This window comes from Desmodus rotundus, chromosome 3, assembly GCF_022682495.2.
Source record: "Desmodus rotundus isolate HL8 chromosome 3, HLdesRot8A.1, whole genome shotgun sequence".
NCBI classification, from domain to species: domain Eukaryota; kingdom Metazoa; phylum Chordata; class Mammalia; order Chiroptera; family Phyllostomidae; genus Desmodus; species Desmodus rotundus.
This window is the reverse complement of record NC_071389.1, coordinates 178,845,351-178,869,712: the sequence shown is the minus strand read 5'-3', so window position 1 is coordinate 178,869,712 and position 24,362 is coordinate 178,845,351. Positions and strand designations below refer to the sequence as shown.

Genomic DNA, 24,362 nt, shown 5'->3' with positions numbered 1-24,362 from the left:
CTCACCTAACTATTTAGTCTGGGGCACTGACCTCTTTTCTGTCACCAGCTTTGCATGTAATCAGCTGTTCCCCCTGTATGAGGCTGAAACAACCGTAGGTTTATGCCTAACACCTCCACAGAAGTGATAGAAGTAAGAGGCGTCCACACCAAGACCTGGGACTCACGGGTGTTCACAGCTTTTCTCCTGGGGCCTGTTTGTGTCACAACACCCATGTAAAGAGAGGACCTAGTTCTCTGCTCTCCCTCGACACCTTGTCTCACCTCTCCTCTCTAAAGGTGCCACCCTCCAAACCTCCCAGCTCAGGGACACTGACCTCTTTTCCCCTAGACTTTCAAATAAAAAAATGACAATAGCCAATGCAACAGTAATTCTCTGGTGTAAATGAATAAAAAATTATATCTATGTTTTGTCAGATTAGCAAAAAATATATTTTTGTTTGTTGCAGAATTTTAGTAGTTTATGTGTGCCATGAGATGAAAAAGGTTGAAAATCACTGTTTATCTTGATTCATACAATTAATTAAATAATTAGCTAGAGAAATATAAAAATAAAACTTTCTTTTTCCAAATAATTTTTCTTTGTATTTTTCAAAATATTATATTTTATTTTCTGTCTCCTCATGTAGTATTTAAGTTCCATGTAGGCAAGTGGTGTGTCCTGTTTGGATATGTGTTATGTCTTTATTATTTAAAGCAATGACTGACGCATAGTAGGTGCTCAATAAGTATTAGTTGAGTGGATTTTGATAGGTGCTCTAAATGATAGTTTCATGATACTTATGATAATGTAAAGTAGGGGGATCTGATGTTGTCACTGAACTCAGCTAGTCCTTTATTAAATGTGTTATCAATGAACCTGTATCTGGAGTGAGTAGGATTAAGCAGAAGGAAGAAATCTACTAAGTGGCTCCAGATAAAGCACCAACAGGTTAAAAAAGAAAAAAAAACCTTTTGAGTTTAGTGAGCATGTTGTGCTTTTTTAAAAAGGCAAAGAGAGTTAGTGTTACTGAAAGCCAAAACAGTATAAGCTGGGTGTGAAACATGAGTGGAAAATAGGAGTCAACCAAGCCGTGTATTTTCACTGTCTTTCAAACAGCAATCGGAAGCCAGTTAGCAGAATAGCTTGGTCAGTTTTGAGTTTCAAAACCATTACTCTGGCTACAGTATGGAAAAAGAAATATGAGGAAGTGGATACTTAAGAGTTCATTATTAGGCAAGAGATGATGTACTAGCATGGGAACTTTGAAGATAAAAAGAAGGAATCGAAATATAAATATTAATATTTATTGATTGACTGAATGGTAGATAAAGAAAAAATCGATGTTGAGGAAAATACCAGGTTTCTGTTTTTATGCGACTATTTGGATAATGGTTCCATTTAAGGCACTGAGGAGGGCCTTATTGGGGGAGGGGATTATAAATTAAATTTTAGACATTCAGGTTAAGATATAATTTAGACATTGAAGTGGAGTATGAAGTTAGGTATAAAATCTGGAACTCAGAGACTTTCATTGTTAATATGGAAGTGTGGGACCCTTTAGAGGAGACACTGACCCCGAATATATAAATCAGATTGCCTAGGGGGGGTGTGCAAATGGAGGAGCAAAGGAGTCCTAAAACAACAGGAAGGCTAATATGTATGGCAGAGACAAATAAAAGTGTCCTGAAATCAGAAAAAGCAGAGAATGCAGGGAGCAAGGAGGAATCTCAGGGGGGTATGGTATCACAGAGATTTTGGAAGATAGCATTTGAAGAAGGAGGAAATAAAAGGTAAATATTCAATCCTTCTTGAGAGGACACCAGAGATCCGTAATGAGCATGGCTCTTGTGCACTTCTGTGGTGTGATGGGTAAAATTAGGTTGGGCTGGACTGACATGTGTGGAGGATATATTTTCCTTGATTTAAAGAAGAACCTTGAAACAAGAAAGGGACATTCTAGCTCAGACATGTATCTGAGAAAGATAGAACACAGAAATAAAATAAGCAGATCTTGAAAATAAAAATGTCTTAGTTTGGTAGCAATGACATACATAACAAAGTATCACAAATGAGGTAATTAACAATAGAAGCTTATTGTCCATATTTCTGGAACCTGGAAGACCCAGATCAAGTTGTCTGCTGGGCCATGTTCTTTCAAATGGCTCCAGGGGACAATTCTTCCCTGTATCTTCTACCTAACAAAAGAGAAACAGAAAAGAACTAACTTAAAAATTATATTATCAAAAACTAGATAAAACACTACTAGTGTTGAAATGTTAGAAAAACTTTCCTTAAAATGTGCAACAAGTCAAGAATGGTCACCATCAATATTTTGCTGGCAGTCTTACATTTTTAAATTTGACAAGAAGCAATAGTTATAAGACAAAGAAAAGTAAAACATATCAGGTACTATATTTTGCAGAATTTAACATAATCCACAGATTATTAGAAATTACAAGAAATTTCAGCATGAATGTTGAACAGAATAATAACCAAAAGCAGTTATATTTCTATATAGAAACAACTATTTTAAAAGGTAATAAAATTACATAATGCCAATAGCAAAAAATAAGGATGCACATAGTGAATATTTTTCGGGAACTATAAAAATTGTAAGTTATATAAGAAGACAAAAATCATACAAGATACATATTATAAATTAATAAGAAAATAATCTTATAAATACAACACTCTCAACATTGACCTATAGAATCTGTGAAATTATGAGAATCTTCTAAAATTGATATAGAAAAACAAAGATCCAAGCCATTTGTAAAGTAAAAAAAAATAAGTTGAAGAAATTTACTTTAACAAAAATGAAGTTCTACAGAGGAAAAGAAGGAAAGGTTACAGATATCAAAACTATATCACCCATGCCCAGGCTCATGTGGCTCAGTGGATTGAGTGCTGGCCTGTGGACCAAAAGGTTGCCAGTTCAATTCCCAGTCAGGGCAGATGCCTGGGTTGTGGGCCAGGTCCCCAGTTGGGAGCATGCAAGAGGCAACCTATCAATGTTTCTCTCACACATTGATGTTTCTTTCCCTCCCTTTCTCCTTCCTTTCCCTTCTTTCTAAAAATAAATAAATAAAATCTAAACATAGAAATAAAATATTACCCATGTTTATAAGTCCATCATTAGAAATATTTACCTAGCGCTCTTTTTTCCTTCTGCAAATGAATTTTCTTTCTGTGTAGCATCTAGCTGTTGCTACACCATCATCACTGAGGTAGGCACATATTTCATTTCCTCTCACTTCAAATCTACAATAGAGAGAGTGGACTAAACACTATGTACTGGGGAGTTCTGTGATTTCTGCCTTGCTCAATAACACCTTCTAAAAATATCTGAGTCCAAAAAAAGTGTACTGTGACAAAGTACTTTCTTGTTAGAGTTAAGATATTTGCATTAAACTGGACCATAAAAGTCTGTTTTCAAGAATTTACATTTGTTAAAATGATATTAAGTTAGTTACATGTAATTGGTGGAACTAGAAGTTCATATCCACCAAAGGTTTTAAACCTGGAGCAATTCTGCCTTCACAAGGGACACTTGGCAAAAACTGAAGACATTTTTGGTTGTCACAAATGAAGGGAGTAGAAGCCAGAGATACTGTTAACATCCTACAATGCACAAAAAAATGCCCTCTCCCGACAACAAAGAACAATTTAGCCTACTGGGTCAGTGAGAAATCTAATATAAACTAAGGGGTAGAGTGGCCAGCACTCATCATCTGGGGTGGTGGTCATGCTGAGATCATGTGTTCATGAACTCAGGTCTTTAGATCCAATTTTTCTTATTATAAAATGGAAAATACAAAGGCCAGGATAAACTGTGTCTCAATGCAAATAGAATCAGGTTAAAATAAACACTAAATTTTTCATGAACTGTAAACAGGTAGTACAAAGCTTGAAAAATAGATATAGAATTGGAGAAGATAAGTTATGATAAGAGGAATGTTTAATTTTTTTGGACTGTGTTTCTGAATCAAGGTCTTTATTTTCCAAATAACCAACTAGGAGATGTTTCCCTTATATCTGGATTCCCGGATTCTCTGGTTGACTCACGCAACTAACTCAATACATGATACAACCTCCCCATTTCATTTCTGCAACGTTCTCTCAAATCTTGGGCTCTAGAGAAATGTAGCTAATGCACAAGTTCTTTTGGTTGCACTGTCTAAATTTAAATAACCCCATAAAGAAAAAAAAAAAACTCACGATTGGTTAAATATTTTTCCAGTTACCCATTTTCCGATTTGATTTCCTTTCATCTCCAACCCAATCCAGTGATCAGAATTGCATTTGTGTTGTCTTAGAAAATCCTTCAAAACAAAATAGATTTCATAATTTTACTTCTCAATTTTTACTAGTGTTCAAGTCCTAGCTACACAAGAAAATACGTATGGCATTTTGAAAAAAATGTTTTACTCTCTAACCCTGCTTTCTTTTCGTGTGAAACAAAGGTATGAGGTACCTTTTCTTTAAGATACATTCTGATTCCAAATAGATAACTATTCTGTATGAAAATCATTTCCTCCAGGATTTTTAAATAATAAACTTATGGAAAGTCAGAGCTTGCCAATTTTTAATCATTAGCTATTTACTATAAAGATTTTCCTCTTCCAAGTAAATACTGGTGTATTGAGTTCAATTTTACTTCAACTTCTCTTTCGAAATTATCACATATGCACACACATACAGACATGCACAAAGGCATACATACATGCCCCCATATAACTAGTTCTTTTAAAATCTGATCATCAAATTTCATTTTTTACAAATATTTCAATTTTTAGAGGCATCATTCAGGGAAAATATAATTTCCTGATATTTCTCCTTTTCTTCTTATTCACTCAATGTTAAAATTTCTTGCTACCTTAGAGCTCATTTTTACCATAGAATTATATTGTATGTAAAGTCACTGAGTCTCCTCTGCTGCTAAATACCTGGAAAACCGTACGTTTTACATTATATCACAGCATGTTTCAATTTTATGGTAAATATAAGGGAATCATGATGTCACAACACTTATGGTTCATTTCTATCTAATAACAGTGACATTTAGTAACCTCTGGCATTTTAATCTTCTGCAGTATTTTATGAGTTTATCATTTAGAAGTTCAATTCATTGAGCTAAACTGTGGGATTACAAAGGAATAGATTAATACAACATGCTCCCTGGATTTCAAATATGTGAACATAGAATTGGAAAATATCCTATTGTTAAGGAGAACATAATGAATACAATAAAGACAAATTAAAATTTGAGTTTCCAGGAAGAAGCGTCTGGTCTTTATGGGAGACTTTCACAGAGGATGTGCTCCATCAAAAAGGTAGACCTGGGAGCGAAGGTACCGTGATCAACACAGGGTGGGAGGGAGAAAAGGACATTCGTGGTCTAGACCTAGCGAAGGGCTTCTTTAAATGAAGAAAAAAAATATGTAAGAAAGAATAAATGTACTGGAAACTGACTGGAAACACACACACACATTTGTTGTTAGATAATAAGGAAAAGTGGATGACGTTTAGTAGCTGTGGTCTTGGTGACAGGCCACTAGGAAGCATATTTTCTAGAGCCGGTCCTATGATAAACATTAATTATTATTTGTTCGACACAGGGGTGTCCATGTAGCCTCTCATTAGAGATGCAAGATAACTTTAAGTAGGTAGAAATGCATACAACAAATATTCCATGAAACAAGTTTCATCTCATTTAACTAAGTGACATTTTGTAATTTAAATAAATACATATTATTTTTAACTGTTTAAAGTAAATAGTCTTTTAAAATGTACTACTTTTTATTACTCCTCCACAGACAGGTTTACCTCTCTCTGTCACTTAAATTTTGCCCAGATTATGTAGGACTTAATAAGCTTCTATGATCTTCAAAATACATTAGGATGTTGTATGATGTCTTTTTTTATCCAAACAGTATCATCATGCTTATATGCTTAATGATTTCTCTTAAACTCAAAACTAATTATTTTTGTGTACTTCTGCTCCTTGTGTTCTGAGATAGTCACTACTTTTTCAGTTATTGCCAACACGATTCTTTTAAGTGAAGAGTTTAAAAAGTTTGTCTTGTTAATTCTTGATCTCTCAAATATTTTATTAACACTTGGTATTTTTCTATCTTACTGCTGATCTATCCTCTTTCCTCCCAAGAGGACCTATAAAAGGGCAGCTTAAAGATTTCTCAAAATGTTCATTGCAAAAGTCTTGCAAAATTCATGAGTGAAACTATTGATTGTGGTAAAGAGGTTCTTCCCATATAAAGGAGCCTGAGGGTTTGATTTTCTGGTTGTTCTTATCATATCTAGATTTGCACATTTGATTCAGGTTTCCATACCTTTTCTTGCTTCCAAAATAGCTCAGTTTCCTTGCATTGATCTATGAATTATCCCAGCCTGGTTCATGTCCATTTGAATTTGAACCAGTCTTTAGGTTGATTACGTAAATAAACTTGGCTCACCACAGAAAAAACACACAGTTCTAACAATGTTGACTGCTGTGCTGTACTCTTCACATTTTAAACACTTCATTGTACATTATTCATAGAAATATTTAAATCAAGTTGCATTATTTCTTATATTGATCCTTTTAAAGAGGTTAGCCAAAAAAAAAAAAAAAGAAAAAAAAAAACCAAAACAAAAAAAACCCCCACCACACGCTTATTGCAGAAATGATTGGGGAAATAACAAATTTCACAAGTAGAGAGCTACAGAGTTTCGTAATCTGTCATTAAAGTTCTTGGACATTCTCTTCACTCGTAAAATTTTTGCCATGTAAATTAATTCAAGAAAGATCGATTAAGCTTTTAATTGTATCTGCTGTTATGCTACAGCAAAAGATACAATTTCAAGAAAAGCATAGTGTCTGCTCACTGGAAGCTCACACTCCTGCCCAGGGCAGCACTTTTGATTGCACACCCATTGCATTACCAGTAGTGAGTAATGCGGTGCAGGCTGCCACGGGACCTTGGAGACAGACAGCAAAGCAAGGCTGAGACGCTGGAGGAAGAGGGAATAAAGAATCCTGTCCATCCTGAGGCAATTTTCTCTTTGTGGACTATTGGCTTTTAACGTTTCCAAATATTTCAAGCTCTTCTACTTATACTTTTCAAAAGATAAAGATAACTATCAGGTTTACGACGACGTAAGTCTTACACTCTCCAAACAAAAACATCATCAGGTACGTTTCATGGCATGTCATGAACATCTTCAATATTCTGTGTAGACAGACAAGCATGTGTATAAATCTTAAAACTCATAATCAAATTTGAATATTTTCAGAGTCCCTATGCAATAACGTCCATAAAGAATGTGTATGAGGTTACTAACCATGACATCTGTAGTGTCGATCACAGTTAGGTCAGCATGTTCAGCGCAACAGTGTTTTCTGCTTGAACTCCAATTCCTTTCATGGTTAGAGAAATAATAGCAATTATCTTGTAAACCAATCCATTTGTCTGGGCAAAAATACTGCCTAGACTGACGTGCTATACCTGGAAACGAGACAAATACATATTTTAAGAACCAGATGAAATAAACGCCTCTGCATTTGTGATTATTAGGGAAAGACAGGATTGCGATGTAAAAGATTACGATTATGATGAGAATTGCGTATCTAGCACTTAACAAATGCTTAACAATTTCATGTTATGTTAAATGACAGCAGTTCAGGATTTGCCAGACACTCCTACTCATTTTAACTCTAACACACTGGTGTTCCAGAGTAACCAGTGGGACGTTCACTTGTGTTCAGTCACCCTTGCCATTTCTGGGTAAATGAAACATAACAAAATCCTAGCATTATCTGCAAGTAATGATTCACAAATTCATACTAGACTGTTACAAATCTAGGAAACGTGTTAAACTCTACAGAAGCAATGCAAATAATACAAGAGAATGTATGACTAAGAAGATACGTGCTGCATTGCCTGTTGTCAAGTCGGTGTCACCCTTGCTGCACAGCTCTGGGCAAACCAGTGCAGGCCCACATGAGATTTGGAAGTGAAGCAGAAGCCATTGTTCTTGGAGACCTCAGGCATAGGAAGTTCACAGGCCTTTTAGCTTTTGTAGTCTTGGCAGTTAGATGTCTTAGCTTCTTAGATTTTCCTCTAATCTCTGGGTTCTCCAAACACATTACTAAATGAGTAATGTGCCAAAATTTTTAGTTACTATTACTCCTCTAGTAACATAGCCTTCCAGACCATCACTCCCCAGCTCCTCCTACAAACACGTTGTCCCTAAATCCTGCAGCAAAGTCCTCATCTCCGAACATTTGCAGTGTCAACTTTTCTGAACACACACAGAATGAATCAATTTTTGGTACCAAAAGTGGTTCTGAAGAAACAACCGTAAGGATGAGATATCATCATATTGGTTTTCCCATGTCATTTGCTTGAAAGGCATTAGTCTAATCACCAGCTATAGATGGGATGCTGGTGATTAAGGGTGCACAGAGGTGAAACAATTGATTAAATTATCATCTACAGTCACTTGATGCCAAGAATCTGTCTTAACCATGGATATAACAATGAGTAAAAAGTATAAAAGTAATGACATCAGAACAGCATGATTAACACAACTAAGCCAGTTGACAAACATGGAAAGCCACATGAAACAAGTACAGAAGGTGCATTCTTTAAAATGCACATGAAACATTTACAAAATGAAGGGCAATAAAGTGGTAATAACCAAATTTAAAAAACTGAAGACATTTACAGTATGCCACCTGAATACAGTAAAACTGAGCCATATATCAATAACAAAACTTAAAATTAAAAATCACCAAAGTTTGTAAATTAAGTAAAGCAAGGTTAAATAGCTCATGAATCAATGAAAAGACATGGAAAGTAAAAAATATTCTGAAGTATAAGAAAGTTACATATATTTTGGTATGTATCACATATATTATATCAAAACTTATGAGATATAACTAAACTTGTAGAAAATAGAACATTATCTTAAAAGTTAGAGGGAAATTTATTAGTTTAAATTAATGTTTTAAAAAAGAAGACTTTTTGACTTTCAGTCAAGATGGCAGCGTAGGCAAATGTGGTTTGCCTCTTTGCACAACCACATCAAAATTACAACTAAAATATAGAACAACTATTACTCAGAACAGTCAGAAATAAAACTGAATGGAAGCCTGACAACTACAGAATTAAAGGGACCACATGTATCCAGACTGGTAGGAGGGGCACAGATGTGCAACAGGCTGGTCCCATATCCACATGTGGTGAATAAAAATTTGGGTGGGATGTCTCAGGAACAAGGAGTCCCAACCCCACACCAGGCACTCCACCCAGGGTTCCAGTGCCAGAAGATATAAGTCCCCACAACTTCTGGCTGCAAAAACCAGTGGGGATTGAGTTGGTGGAAGAAACTGCTGGAACCCCAAACAATTCCTCTTAAGGAACCCACACAAAGACTCACCTACTCAGACTCACTCCCTCTGAGCTTCAGCACCAGGGTAGCAGCTTGAAAAACACCAGCGGCTTACAGGGAGGAAAGGAAATGTCTGGCAGAAAGGTGAGCAGAGGCCATTGTCCCTTTTCTAAACCCTCCCCACCCAGAGCCACAGAGCCAGCAAGTTGGTGCCATATCTGAGATTCCATCAAACCAGCTAACACTGTTTGACCTGCCTGGAGATCCCCAGAGACTCTGCCCTACCCAATTCATGGGTCTACCCAAGCAGCTTTTCCATATGAATGGCTGGTCTTGGCTTATGCTTCAAAACTTCCTAAATTCTCTCAAATAAGCAACATCCAGGCTTAGCAAGCCTCAGGTCTGCCACTAGCAGCAGCCAGCCTAGATTTACAGCTTGGCTTCACCTGGGAATCTCCAAACCTACCATAAGTAGCAGCCATCTCAGATTGCTTTATAGCTCAGGAAGGGTGGCCCAGGGTAAAACACAGGTAGGGGTGGAATTTTCAGCCTACACCACCCAGGACACTCCAGGGCCAGTACACCTAGTGGATAGCTACAGACCACATCAAAGCACTACCATCCTGCCCCTGGACAGCTGGTCCTCCACAGAGGCAAGAAGTTGGTGGTAAGTGGTCACTGCCAAACCTTATGGCTGATTGGCCTGGATAAATCCCTCCCACTGATGTGCCAACAGTAACCAAGGCTCAACTACAAGAGGAGGGTGTACTCAGCCCAAACAAAGGACACACCTCAAGTACCCAGCTTGGATGATAGGAGAGCTTGTACCACCAGACCTTACAGGACACCTACTACATTAGGCCATACCACCAAGACACAGACTCAAAGCATCTCTACCTAATACATAGAAACACAGGGAGGCTGCCAAAAGGAAGAGATAAAGAAACATGGTTCAAATAAAAGAAGAGAAAAAAAAAACTCCAGAAAAAGAGCTAAATGAAATGGAGATAAGCGATCTATCAGATGCAGAGGTCAAAACACTGGTTATAAAGATACTCAAGGAACTTAGGACTTCAGCAGCATAAAAGAGATCTAGTCAGAAATGAAGGATTCACTAATTGAAAGAAAGAACAATTTACAGGGGAAGAACAGTAGAGTGGATAAAGCTGAGAATCAGATCAATGGTTTGGAACATATGGAAGAAAAGAAACAACCAATCAGAACAACAAGAAAAAAGAATCCAAAAAAAGAGTATATAGTATAAGCAGCCCTGGAACAGCTTCAAGAAATTCAACATCATAGGGGTACCAGAAAGAAGAGAAAGAGCAAGAAATTGGAAGTGTATTTGAAAAAATAATGAAAGAAAACTTCCCTAACTTGGTGAAAGAAAATAGACACGCCAGTCCAGGAAGCACACAGGGGCTCAAACAATATGGATGCAAAGAGGCTCACCTCAAGATGCATCATAATTAAAATGTCAAAGGTTATAGATAAAGAGAGAATCTTAAAAGCAACAAGAGAAAAGCGGTTAGTTACCTACAGGGGAGGGCCCATAAGACCATCAACTTTTTTCTCAGAAGAAATTTTGCAGGCTGGATGGCATTAGCAAGAAATATTCAGCCATGAAAAGCAGGCCTATAGCCAAGATTGCTCTAGCGAGCAAAGCTATCATTTGCAATTGAAGGGCAGATAAATAGCTTCCCAGATGAGGAAAAACTAAAGGAGTTCATCAGCACCAAATCATTATTATATTAAATGTTAAAGGGACTTATTTTAGAAAAAGAAGAACAAAACTATGAACAATAAAATGGCAAAAATACATATCTGTCAATAATTGATCTAAAAAACAAACTAAGCAAACAAGAAAACCAGGGACAGAATCATGGATATGGAGAGTGTTTTGATGGTTGCCAGATGTTAGGGGGTTCACAGGGAAATGAGTGAAGAAGTGAGGGGACTAAGAAGTACAAATAGGTAGTTACAAAATAGCCATGAGGATGTTAAGTACAGTAAAGGAAAGGGAGTAGCCAAAGAACTTATATCCATGACCCGTGGACATGAACAATGGTGGGGTGATTGCCTGAGGGAGAGGGCAGTGCTGGGTGGAGGGGGGCAAAGGGGGGAAAATCAAGACAACTGTTAGGGCACAATCAATAAAATGTAATTTAAAAATAAAATAAATAGATTTGAAAAATAAAAAAGAAGAAAGTCTTTTTAAAAAGATAATTATCTATCTCAAATAGTAAGAGTGGTGAATTAAAAGCAAAGTAGAAAAACACAATTAAAAAGTAACAGCAGAAATCACCACGGTTGGTGTCCTTAAGTAGACTGAGTGCTGGTCTGTTAACCAAAGTTTCACCAGTTCCGTTCCCAGCCAGGGCACACGCCTGGGTTGCAGGTCAGGTCCCTAGTGAGGGACATGCCAGAGGCAACCACACATTGATGTTTCTCTCCCTCCCTTCCCCTCTCTAAAAATAAATAAATAAAATCTTAAAAAAATAAGAGCAGAAATCAATTGAAGAAAAAATTAACAGAAGTAGAAAAAGTTGAAAACATAACTTGGCTTTTTCAGTAATTAAAATGGTATAGAACAGTAGAAAAACTGATTTAAAATTTAAATTTAAAAGAGGGATTAGCAATACCATGTATTTTTAAAAAAGAGGAATTTCTGAAAAACACAACTTATCATAACAGAAAAGGAAAAAATAGCAAATGTGAATAATATTTTTTTAGTGAGGATATTAAATCTTTAATTTAAAAATGTCACCAAAGAAACCATTCAGGCCAGATGGCTTCAGTTGGGAACGCTTCTAATCTTTTAAGAAAGACATAACAACAATATTGCACAGCGTCCTTCAGAAAATACAATAGAATAGGAGGAATTACCTTCCAACTCACATTTTGAGGCCAAGGTAATGTCAATATCAATACCCGACACTAGTATTATAAGAAAAGGGAATGATAGTTCAGTCTTTTAGAAACATATGTGCACATATCTTAAAATATTAGCCAGTTTAATTCAAGTGTTTTTTTTAATTCAAGAGAGTTAAAAAGTTAATACTTCATAGTTAAATTGAATTTATTTTAGATATGAAAAGTTAATTTAACATTAAATAAATCTGTGGGATTTAACACATTAACAGAAAAAATAAACAAATTGGGTATCTCAAGAACATATGATCACATTCTATACCCTTTCAGAGTAAAAGTTTTTAGCCATTTGGCAATCAAAGGGAACTCCCTTAATTTGACTAAGAATGTTCACAAATAACCATTCTTAACAGGGGAATATGAAAAACATTCCTCTCAAACTTGCACTAGAAATTTTAGGCAGTAAAATAAGGCAATAAAAATATATAAAATGGTATAATAATTTCAAAAGAATAAATAAAATTGTTTTTATCTACAGACAATCTAAAGGCTGACATAAACATCCAAATGAAGATGAAGACAATTTATTAAAATCAATAGTCATTATGTAACACACCTCAGAAAGTTTAAAAGAAATAATATGTTGTATGCTTTTGGATCACAATGCAAGTAAACTAGATAGTAATCAATAACAGAAAGATAACTAAAAATTTTCAAAATATATGGAGATAAAACAACACACTTCCAAATAATGTGTGGCCCAAAGAAGAAATCTCAAGAGAAATTTTAAAATATTTGAACTAAATAAAAATGAAAACACATCAAAATTATTTCTTAGAAGGAAATATATAGCATTGAATGCATACATTAGAAAAGAAGAAAGTTCAAAAATTAACAATCTAAGTTTCTACCTTAGGAAACTAGTAAAAGATGAGACTATTAAACCCAATGTAAAAGAAGATAGGAGATAATAAAAGCTAGAGCAAAAATTAATGAAATTGAAAACTGGAAATTAATAGAGAAAATCACCAACATCAAAAGCTGTTTCTTTGCCAAGAACAATAAAATCAATAAGCCTCTATCCAGGCTAAGAAAAAAGACAGAAGACACAAACTGATAATATCAGAAATGAAAGAGAGGACATTACTATGGATCACATGGAAATTTAAAAGATAAAAATGTATACTCTGAATAACTCAATGCTCACAAGTTTGATAATCTAGATGAAATGAAACCAATTCCTTAAAAATATAATCTTCCAAAACTCACACAAGAAGAAACAGAAATCTGATTAGGATTATATCTATTAAAGAAATTAAATCAATGAACGAGAATGTCCCCAAACAGGAAGAACCACACTGAGATGGGTTCACTGGTGAATTTTGCCAAACATTTAAGGAAGAATTTATATCAGTTCTCTACATTCTCTTTCAGAAAATAGAAGCAGAGAGAATATCTCCTCATTCATTCTATGAGGTCAACATTATTCTAATACCAAAAGCAAAGACAATACAAGATAACTACAGAGCAATATCTCTCATGAACATAAATGCAAACATTCTCAACAAAATATTAGCAAATCAAACCCAACAATGTATAAAAAGAATTATACACCACAAAAAAATGGGATTTATTCCAGGTCTGCCAGGGTGGTTCAACATTTGGAAATCAATTAATGGTGTCCATTATATCAAGAGGTTAAAAAGAAAAATCATAGGATCATATCAATATAAGAATTTGCCTAAATTCAACATTCATGACAAAAACCTCTCATAAAAAAAAAAAAACTACACCTAATATCGCGTTTAATGGTGAGAAACCAGATGCTTTCTCAGTATGTATCGGGTACTAGGCAAGGATGTCCTTTCTTGCCACTCCTTTTAAATATCACACTGGAAGATCTACCTAATGCAACAAGAAAAAAATAAGAAGGCATACAAATTATGAAGGAAGAAATAATCTCTGCAGATGGCATTATTGTTTTGTAGAAAGCCTGAAAGAACTGGATAAAAAACCTGGAAACTTGTAAGTGATCATAGCAAGGCTGAAGGGTGTAGGTAAATATACAAAAGTCAATCATTTTCCTACGCACCAGTAATGAACAAATGGTATTTGAAATTAAAAACACAGTATCATTTATATTAGAACCCTCCCCCCAATGATATGCTTATGTATAAATCTAATAAAATATGAACAGGATATATATAAAAAAATACAAAACTCTGATGAAAAAATTAAAGAACTAAATAAATGGGGAGATAATCCATGTTGAGGGATAGTAAACTTCAGTATTTTCACTATGTTAGTTCTTGCCCAACTTGATCTATAGATCCAATGAAATCCCAATAAAAATCTCAGCAAGTCATTTTGTAGATAGTAGCAAACTGATTCTAAAATTTATATGAAGAAACAACAAAGATAGAAGAGTAAACCCAATATGGAAGGAAAAAATCAAAGTTGGAAGACAGACACTACTCAACTTCAAGACTTACTTTAAAGGTATAATAATCATGAGAGTGTGGCATTGGTTACACAACAGACAAAATGACCTATAGAACAAAATACAGAACCCGGAAATAAACAGCCATAAATACAGTCAACTGATCTTTGACAAAACCAAACCAAACCAACTGACCAACCAACCAAACAAACAAACTAAGCCAATACAATGGAACAAAAGGTAGTTTTCTCAACAAATGGTACTGAGCATCTACATGTAAGAAAATAAGTCTAGACACAGACTTTGCACCCTTCATAAAAACTAACTAAAAATAGTTCAAATACCTAAGTTTAAAACACAAAACCATAAAAGTCTTGAGAGCTAACTCAATAAAAATATGGGAAAGTATGTGAACATGCCCATCACAAAATATTGTGGCTAAATGAAAAATAAATATAAAAAGAAGCTTAATATAGTATGGGTCATCAAGAAAATGCCAATTAAGATCATGAAAAGGTACCGATACATATATTCCATGTCAGAATAACAACAATGGGCAAAACTGACAATAAAGTGTTGACAAGTATGTTCAGAAGCTCACACTCTCATACACTTTTGGTTGGATTATCTATTATCTATGCATTATCTACTAAATCTGACTCAGATACACCCTATGGCTTAGTAATTCTTTTTATAAGTATATTCCAAATGATACCCACTATTCACTAAAAGACTAAAATTATGAAAACATTCAAAGCAATACAGTTGTCAATAGTCAAAATGTGACATAATCCAAATGTCCATTAAAAGTAAAATTAGTAATAATATATAGCATGAAACACTCTATGGCAAGAATTTGCAATCTATAACCTGAGGCCATATTCGAAGCTAAAAATCTTTTTGCATTTTAAAATAATAAAAACAATAAAAATAATTAGCCAAAATAATAAAATGAGGAATATTTTGTGATACATGAAATTTATATAACATTCCAAATTTCCATGATCAATTTTGTTTCAACACAGCCATGACCCATTGTTGATGTATCTTTTGCAGCTGCTCTTGAACTTCTACAGAGATGAGAAGTTGCAACAGAGATTGTAATGCTAAGGAAGTCTAAGTTTTGTTTTACTATGTGGCCCTTTGTATAAAAATATTTCCAACCCCCTTCTAGAATAATGAGTCAATGAAATTTTCCTACATGTTATGACATGGAAGAATAACATAGCATAATGTGGAACGATTTTAAAAAATGAGATGCAAAGGATGCATGCAAATTGCATGATTTTATGTTAAAATTTTTAAGTGGGAAAAACTAACTTATGAAACAGAAGTCAAAATAGTGATTACCATTATCAGGGTAAACAACTTTGTCTGCCAGTGCCTTACATTAGGTCACGCACTTCATAATAATTCATTCATTGATACTCATTCAATATATCATGACTAATGGGAAGGGAGTGGGAATAGTAAGAAAAGACCATGAATGAGATGGAAAGGAAAATAATAATGCAATAAAAAGCCCCAAACAAGAAAAAAAAATTGAAGAAATAAATTATGTAGTTTACTCACTTAATGCAACAGCTAAAACAATAACTCCAATAACTGATAATACAAGAGATACAGATACAATAATCAGTGCCATATTCTTGCAGTCACCTGAAAAACAAAGGACAAATACATTTAGATTAAGAAACAGTCTGGTCGGTTGGATGGAGCGCTGTCTTGTGCCCTGAAAGGTCATGAGTTCAGTTTCTGGTCCGGGCACTTAGGTTGCAGGTTCAGTCCCCCGCTGGGGTGCCTGCAGGAGGCAACGGATTGAAGTTTCTCTCACATGGGTGTCTCTCTCTCTTTTTCTCTCTCTCTGGAATCAATATATACATATAAACATATACATATATTTAAAAATAGCTAAAAAAACACTAAAATTTGCATTCTTAACTGCATCTAACAAACCTCTTTCGGCAATTTTATCCTGATATTTCACAAGGACATGACACAAAACAAACTTTTCCTGTTAGTCGTAGGAAAAAATCTGATGTTTTTTGGTTGAAATTTCTCAGGACACCCTTATATCCGATCCAAGTGTTACCATGAACTTTACCGTCACAGTCTGAGGAATTGAATACACACCCCTAAAGAAGGTGGAGTTTCCTCAGGCCTGGGGCCGTCCCCCGGCCTTCACCCCCATCGTTTATGGTGGCAGTTCTCAACCTTTTTCATTTCATGGCAGACACAAACTAATTACTAAAATTCTGTGGCACACCAAAATATATACTATACTTTTTGCCGGTCTGACAAAAAATAGGCATAATTTTGACTTATTCACACCAGAGAGCTTGTGTCACGCTGCCTGTTGTCATTTTTTTTTTTTATTTGACAATCTAAGGAAAAAGAAGTCAGTGCCCCTGACTAAATAGTCAGGTAGTGCATGTTTGTGCCACGGTACACTGTTTGAAAATCGCTGCTCTGTGGTGCTATATCAGCACGTCTTGATATACTTTGAATGTTTCCAAGAAAATATACTTTCTAACTAATGAGAAGGTTATGTTAAATGATTGAGGGCATAGCATATTTGAAAGATCATAGAATAATCAATCAAAAGATTTGGGATTAAGATCTTTGCCGCAAACAAACAATGGGAACCTGGATGTCATGCTTGTTTTTCTGGTCCTGTTCCTTATCTGCACAGTCATAGAACAGGGTTCATCTCTGATCAGAGACTGGTTTTTTTTATTAGTGCCCATTTTGGAAAATGTGGTACATAGTTTTTTGAAATGAAAGATTTTTATTTTATAAGATTATAAAGCATTTGTTCTTATTGCAAAATTTTATAAAATTTAAAAAAATGTAGAAGTTACTTTAAGTTAGACTATAAATTTATGAGAGTGTTTATCATTCCTATCTTTCCCCCTAATAAATAACTGTTCTTTTGTTGAATATTTTATTCCATAGTGTATGTATTAAAGAAATGACATTTAAAATGCATCCAAATTTATATACTTAGAGAGAACCAGCATTCCATTTGTATTAACCTCCTTCCACCTTATGTGTTTCTCTAATCTTATTTTCACACATATAGCCTTTCACTCCAAAAAACAAGTTTAAATGAGTACAATTATCTTGTACCCATTGTTGCATAATCCAATGTTTTCAGTTAACAATTTGTTCTTCCCATGTGTGGCACACCATGAAAAATGGCCCTTAATGAATTATGCCTCCCTGTGTCCAGCATCCCTTGCACACAGGATATTGCTACTACTCCCATCAAGAGGTTCACTGTATTTCCTGACACCTGAATTTGAATTAATCTTGTGCCTTGCTTTGACCAATAAAATACAGTAGAAGTGACAGTCTGGGACTTTAAAGCCCAGACCTGAAGAGATACTGCAATTGCAATTTCTGCTTTTACTCATCTGGAGCTCAGCTACATCTAAAGAAGTGGAAAGAGGGAGTGACAGAAAGAGAGAGAGACAGAGAGAAAGAGAAGAAACAGAAACAGAGAGAGAGAGGAAATATGGAGGATAAATAGCTGAATTCAACCACCATTAAGGCTGAAATCTGTGAGTGGTGATACTTGGATCCCCAGTCCCTGCCCAAATACACCAGCTGACATCACTGGAGGAGACCAGCCATTCCCACTGATTCTTGTCTACATTCCTAACCCATAAAAGTGCCAGCAATGTCATGACTGTTGTCTTAAGACGCTAAAACTTTAGAGTGGCTGTTCATTCAGAGCAACAGATAAAGTTGTCCATCATGTAAAAATGTAACTTTACATCACAATTTTTTCTTTAAAAGTTAATATCAGATGTTTTATTTTTTCATTTTTAGTGAGTCATGTTTTATTGTTATTCTATTACAGTTGTCACCATTTCCCCCCTTTGCCCCCCTCTGCCCATCCCATCCCCTGCTCCCGCAGTCAGTTCCCGCACCATTGTCCATGTTCGTGTGCCCCTCATACATGTTCTCTGTCTAGTCCCTTCTTTGCCCATTATCCCCCTCCCCGGCCCCATGGCTGATAATACTCTTTTATATGGCTATACCATTAAAATAAACATTAATTCTCTTCTGATGGACATTGAAGCTGTTTTATTCCTTTTTTAAAAACAGAACTAGAGTAAAGGTAGTTTAAATGCTTTTGCACACTTACCTAATTCTTATCAGACAATTTTAAAAAAATAAGGAAATTGATATATATCAGTTAAGTGTTCTTCTAAATGTATAGTACTAATCTAAACTATATCAGGAGTACCACATGGAAATACTAATACTGATAAGAATTCATAGTAAAGTAATTTTTAAAGAATATTGTAAGGAGGGAAAGGAGATGCAGAAAAGAATATCAACATTGTTTTGGAGTCACTGAGCTTTTATTATTTCATCTATCTGAGAAATACAATTATGGTGTTGTGTGTAATTTTGTGTATTTCTTCCCAATTTTGGAAAAGCCTGTCCTTAGCTGGGCATTTCTTCTGTCTATCTGGGATTTCAAAGCGGCACAATAAGCACAATGCCTAGTAACTGCAGTGCCTCACCTTTGACCCACCACTGCGTTTATTTATTCTTTCATCCTTTAACAAATGTTCATTAATCACCTACTATGTGCTAGTTTCCATTAATATAATAGTAAACAAAAAGACACAACGCATAATCTCCTGGAACATACACTTGGACAAGACTGAGAAACTGATAAAAATGAACTTGAAATTATAAATTGCAACAAGAGCGAGAAAGGCAATAAGCAGAGTGCTCTGATTTAAGAAGGGGGAAGAGCCTAAAAATGACAGGCAGGAGGCTCACTCTGGGGAAATTACATTAAAACCAAGACCCAAAATGTGAGCAGTAGCCATCTACACCAAGTCCTGCAGGACATCTGGCCCTGTCTAAAATGTTCACAAAGACACTTTAGTCTATGTCTAAAGGCCTTTGGAAGTTGGTCTTGTCCAAAATGTCTATAAGCATATTTGGTCTTCACCCAATCCACAAATGGTCCTTTATGGTGGTCCAAAATGTCCACACTTAAGCAAATATGCCTGTGTTCAAATAGTCCATAACCTTTATTACTACTTTGGATTTACAGGATCAATACAGTAAAAATATGATCATGTTTTCTTGGTCCCATAATTGTGTTGCAGAATAATAACTGCCAAAATAACCTTTCATGTCCCAGGAGCCTCAGATGGATGGGTCTGGTTCCAATCTTCCAGGTGAGCGGGATGTCTATTAACTATGGACCAAATGTTTCCATGGACATACTGGACATTAACCATACCAGATAAACAAGAAAGAGCTTTCAAGCAGAGAGAACAGCAAGTGCAGTTACCTTGAATCAGGAAAGAAAATAAAAGAATGTAGCCAAGCATAACAGTGACTAGATAAGAGTTAGTATAGGAGATATATGATGTAGGTTTTGAAGGTGCTGGGAAAGCATTTGATCTTTTTGTAAGTATATTGGGAAGCCACTGAACTTTTTTAGTGGCTCTTTGGCATTAGCAGGTTCGTGTTTTTAAAAGTTCTCTATGAGTATCTGTCTTTTCAGCCTTTTTTGGGTTTTCATAATGGCTCAGGCGACCATTCGGGTTCAAGCTTGTCATCTCCTTTCAAATATTACCTTATTAATTTCTTTCTTTTTCAATTTTCTTCAAATATTAGGTATCCAGAAAACAAATATTGTTTTCCATATTCTATGCCATCAGTCAGCTTGATATGTCATTACCGCACTCTGTTCATGAATTAGTGTAGTGGAGAGAGGATTTTGTTGTTATCAATACCATAGGCTCAAAATCTTGATTAAATATTTACTATGCACAATTTTGATTTCTTACCCCATTTTAGCATATATCTCTTCATCCATTAAATAACACTCTCTCTTTTTTAATTAAGTACATATATATATATACATATATACATATGTATACATATATACTGTATGGAAATCCAACAACCAAGAAGTTAAAGAAACATTCATCCAGATTGGTAATAGGGGTGGTCACGAGGGCAGAGAGGACACGTGGCAAGGCAAGGCAGCAGTCACATGTGGATAAGCTGGGAAGAACAATTTGGGAGCTAGACAAACCGAGAAACCCAAGTTTTCAGCACAGGCAACTAAAGACACAAAACCTCTGGCCGTAAAAATCTGTGGGAGTTTCAGTGGTAGAAGAAACTCCCAGTCTCAAAGGAGAGTCTGTTGGAGAGACACATGGGGTCCTAGAATGTACACAAACAGGGAAGTGATGGAAAGTGGGGTGAGAGCCTAGAAAATGTCATTATTCCCTCTCTGACCCCTCCCCCACAGACAGTGCCACAACCCAGAGAAGAGAGTTGCCCTGCTCTGGCAAATATATAAAGCTCCTCTCCTTACAACATAACAGGTGCACCAAGACAAAGAAATATGGCCCAAATGAAAGGACAGATCAAAATTCTAGAAAAAGAACTAAGGAGACAGACAACCTATCAAAACACTCATAATGAGGATGCTCACAGAATTGATTGAGCTTGGTTGCAAAAATGAAGAAAAAATGAAGGCTATGCAAAGTGAAATAAAGGAAAATATACAGGGAGCCAACAGTGAAGGGAAGGAAACCAGGACTCAAATCAATGATTTGGAACAAAAGGAAGAAATAAGTATCCAGCCAGAACAGAATGAAGAAACAAGAATTCAAAAAAAAAATGAGGAGAGGCTGAGAAAGCTCTGGGACAACATTAAATGCTTCAACATCAGAATCATAGGGGTGCCAGAAGGAGAAGAGGAAGAACAAAAAATTGAAAACTTATTTGAACAAATAATGAAGGAGAACTTCCCTAATCCGGCAAAGGAAATAGACTTCCAGGAAGTCCAGGAAGCTCAGAGAGCCCCAAAGAAATTGGACCCAAGGAGGAACACACCAAGACACATCATAATTGTTACCCAAGATTAAAGATAAAGAATCTTAAAAGCAACAAGAGGAAAGGAGAGAGTTACCTACAAAGGAGTTCGCATAAGACTATCAGCTGAGTTTTCAAAAGAAATCAGGCAAGACGGAGCTGGACAGAAGTATTCCAAGTCATGAAAGGCAGGGACCTACATCCAAGATTACTCTATCCAGCAAAGCTATCATTTAGAATGGAAAGGCAGATAAAGTGCTTCCCAGATAAGGTCAAGTTAAAGGAGTTCATCATCATGAAACCCTTATTATATGAAATCTTATAGGGACTTATCTAAGAAATAGAAGATGATCAAAAATTATGAATAGTAAAATGACAACAAACTCACAACTATCAACAACTGAACCTAAAAAAAAAAAAAACACAAAAGCTAAGGAAACTAGAACAGGAACAGAATCACAGAAATGGAGATCACATGGAGGGTTATCAGTGGGGAGGTGGAAGGGGAGAATGGGGAGAAAACGTTCAGGGAATAAGAAGCATAATTGGCAGGCACAAAATAGGGGGAGATTAAGAATAGTATAGGAAATGTAGAAACCAAAGAACTTATATGTACGACCCATGGACATGAACTAAGGGGGGTATGCTCATGGGTGTGGGGGTACAGGGAGGTGGGGGTACAGGGGAGAAAAAAGGGACAACTATAATAGCATAATGAACAAAATTTACCTTAAAATTTTTTTAAATGTCATATCTTTAAAAAATAAAAAAAAAGAAAAAGAAAAAATACCCTCCAAAAAGCAAACTTGAACACATGGAAATATGTGATATAAATGACAGATAATTCAAGATTGCAGTCCTGAAAATAGACAATGAGATGTAAGAGAATACAGAGAGGCAATTCAATGCACTCAGAAAACAAATTTATAAACAAAATGAGCACTTTACCAAAGAGATTGAAATTTTAAAAAAGAGCCAATAGAAATGTTGAGATGAAGAATTCAGTAAAAGAGATCAGAAATGCACTAGCAAGCATAGGGAATAGAGGCAACCAGATGGAGAAAATAATTGGTGATATGAAAGATAGAAATCTAGAAATGATGTAGAGAAGAGACTTAAGTATAAAAAATGAAAGAGCTCTATGAGGACTACTTGACTACCTCAGAAAAAAACAATATAAGAATAATAAGTATATCAGAAGAAGAGAGGGAGAAGGGAATGGAGACCCTATTCAAACAAATAGTTGATGAGAACTTACCAAACCCATGGAAAGAGGTAGGTCCTCAAATCCAAGAAGAAAACAGAACACTAGTTACCTCAATTCAAAGAGGCCTTCTCCAAGGCACATTGTATTAAAACTGTCAAAAATTAATGATGAAGAAAGAATTCTCAATGTTGATTGATATGTAAGGTCAAACTTAACAGAGATTTTCTGTTGGCTAGAAAGTATTTGTAAAATTTGGTTCAGATATTTTCATGTTACCATAAAATATTTAATCACATTGTTTCCAACTTTCTTTGATCTGACCTTAGAAAGAATTATTAAATTGTAAAAAAAGATTAAAGTATGTATGTGTTCTAATATGAACTGCAACAATGATTTCTGACTTGAATGTACTGGTAGATTCAAATAAAATAAAGTGGCAAGTTTCTGACTTGAATGTACTGGTAGATTCAAATAAAATAAAGTGGCAAGTGTTTAAGACTCATCACAGTCCCTAAATCATGGATTGGTGTATTTAAATCATTTAGCTTCATTCCCTGCCTTCTTCACAATAGTTTGACTATAAATAACCTTGTTGAAATAATTAAAAGAGACTTTCCTGTTAGATTTAGAATTGGGATCTTACATATTCTGAGGTTGTAATTTAATACACCCAATAATGCCACATTGCTTTCTAAGATTTTTTGGTACATTATCTTTACTCACCCTTTTTAAGATTGCCAGAGACATCCTCAAAAATATCAGGGTACTGGCAATTATTTAGAGAAGGGTAGGGGAAGGAGACAATCTCTCTGCTATTAACTACCTCTGCCATCTACTTTATTTTTACTTCTTCACAGTCCGTAAACAATCTTTTAAGAAATTACAAATAATGGGCATTTTTTCATATCTTGAGTGCATTCTTGCACTGAATGACTATGTAGATTATATTTAACATCCCCTCCAGTAATGCTGGTATTACTTAGCCAGTCATGCTAAGTAAAAGTGAAACTGAATCTTGAAAAGTTTTAAGTTGAGGTTAAATCCTCTCCATTATTAATTAAGATAAGATAAAGTGAATCTGAAATAAAAGCATAAAACACTCAATGACAAATCTTAATTTTGAAGTACTAATTTTCTTTTATGGAATTGTTACCTAAAAATAAGATTGTTTTCCTTTGAATGATGAAGCTACAAAGCAGTCTTACCTTGCTTTTTTGCATCGGTCTCTTGGCTGCTGATAGCATTTTCTGGCACCGGCTGGGCATCTAAGGTGATGCTTTCTGTCATACCTCTCTTCAAAGTCTTCAGTTTAAGGCAAAGGTGTTACAGTTGTTTTTACAACACAGTTTCAAACTATAGTCACACTACTTTTGTAAAGGAAAATAAACTTTTAAATGCTATTTCTCAAAACGAAAGTAATCACATGACTATGACTGAGTCATACCACTGTACTGCTGTGGGGAAAAAACAGGAAATTTACTTTAAAAAATGTAGTCTTCTTCTTTGTTAGAAAAAAAAATCATAGATACAAACAGCATGATGATTACAAGAGGGCCAGATAGGCAGAGAGAGGTAGGAGAGGGTAAAAGGGGGCTAAATGGT

General features: G+C 35.3%; 1 protein-coding gene across 2 annotated transcripts; it reads right to left on the bottom strand.

Moving 5' to 3' along the window:
• Window positions 1-998: 998 nt before the first annotated feature.
• CLEC2B (C-type lectin domain family 2 member B) lies at window positions 999-24,202 on the bottom strand. Of its 2 annotated transcripts, XM_045187082.3 has the most exons (6): window positions 23,966-24,202; window positions 16,259-16,345; window positions 7,324-7,487; window positions 4,201-4,304; window positions 3,132-3,243; window positions 999-2,177 (listed from the first exon to the last, which is right to left on the bottom strand). In XM_045187082.3, exons 1-5 carry the CDS (start codon window positions 24,045-24,047, stop codon window positions 3,132-3,134), a joined length of 549 nt encoding a protein of 182 aa, XP_045043017.2. In that variant the 5' UTR covers window positions 24,048-24,202; the 3' UTR covers window positions 999-2,177. The 2 variants fall into 2 exon arrangements, with proteins under 2 accessions (XP_045043017.2, XP_053776771.1); XM_053920796.2 differs by lacking the exon at window positions 3,132-3,243.
• Between the last annotated feature and the right edge of the window lie 160 nt (window positions 24,203-24,362).

Coding starts and splice junctions, on each gene's coding strand:
- CLEC2B (XM_045187082.3), bottom strand. CDS start 24,047: ATGACAGAAAGCATCACCTTAGATGCCCAGCCGGTGCCAGAAAATGCT. Junction 16,346..23,965: donor GACCGATGCAAAAAAGCAAG/GTAAGACTGCTT, acceptor TTTGTTTTTCAG/GTGACTGCAAGAATATGGCA. Junction 4,305..7,323: donor TCGACACTACAGATGTCATG/GTTAGTAACCTC, acceptor TTTGTTTTGAAG/GATTTTCTAAGACAACACAA.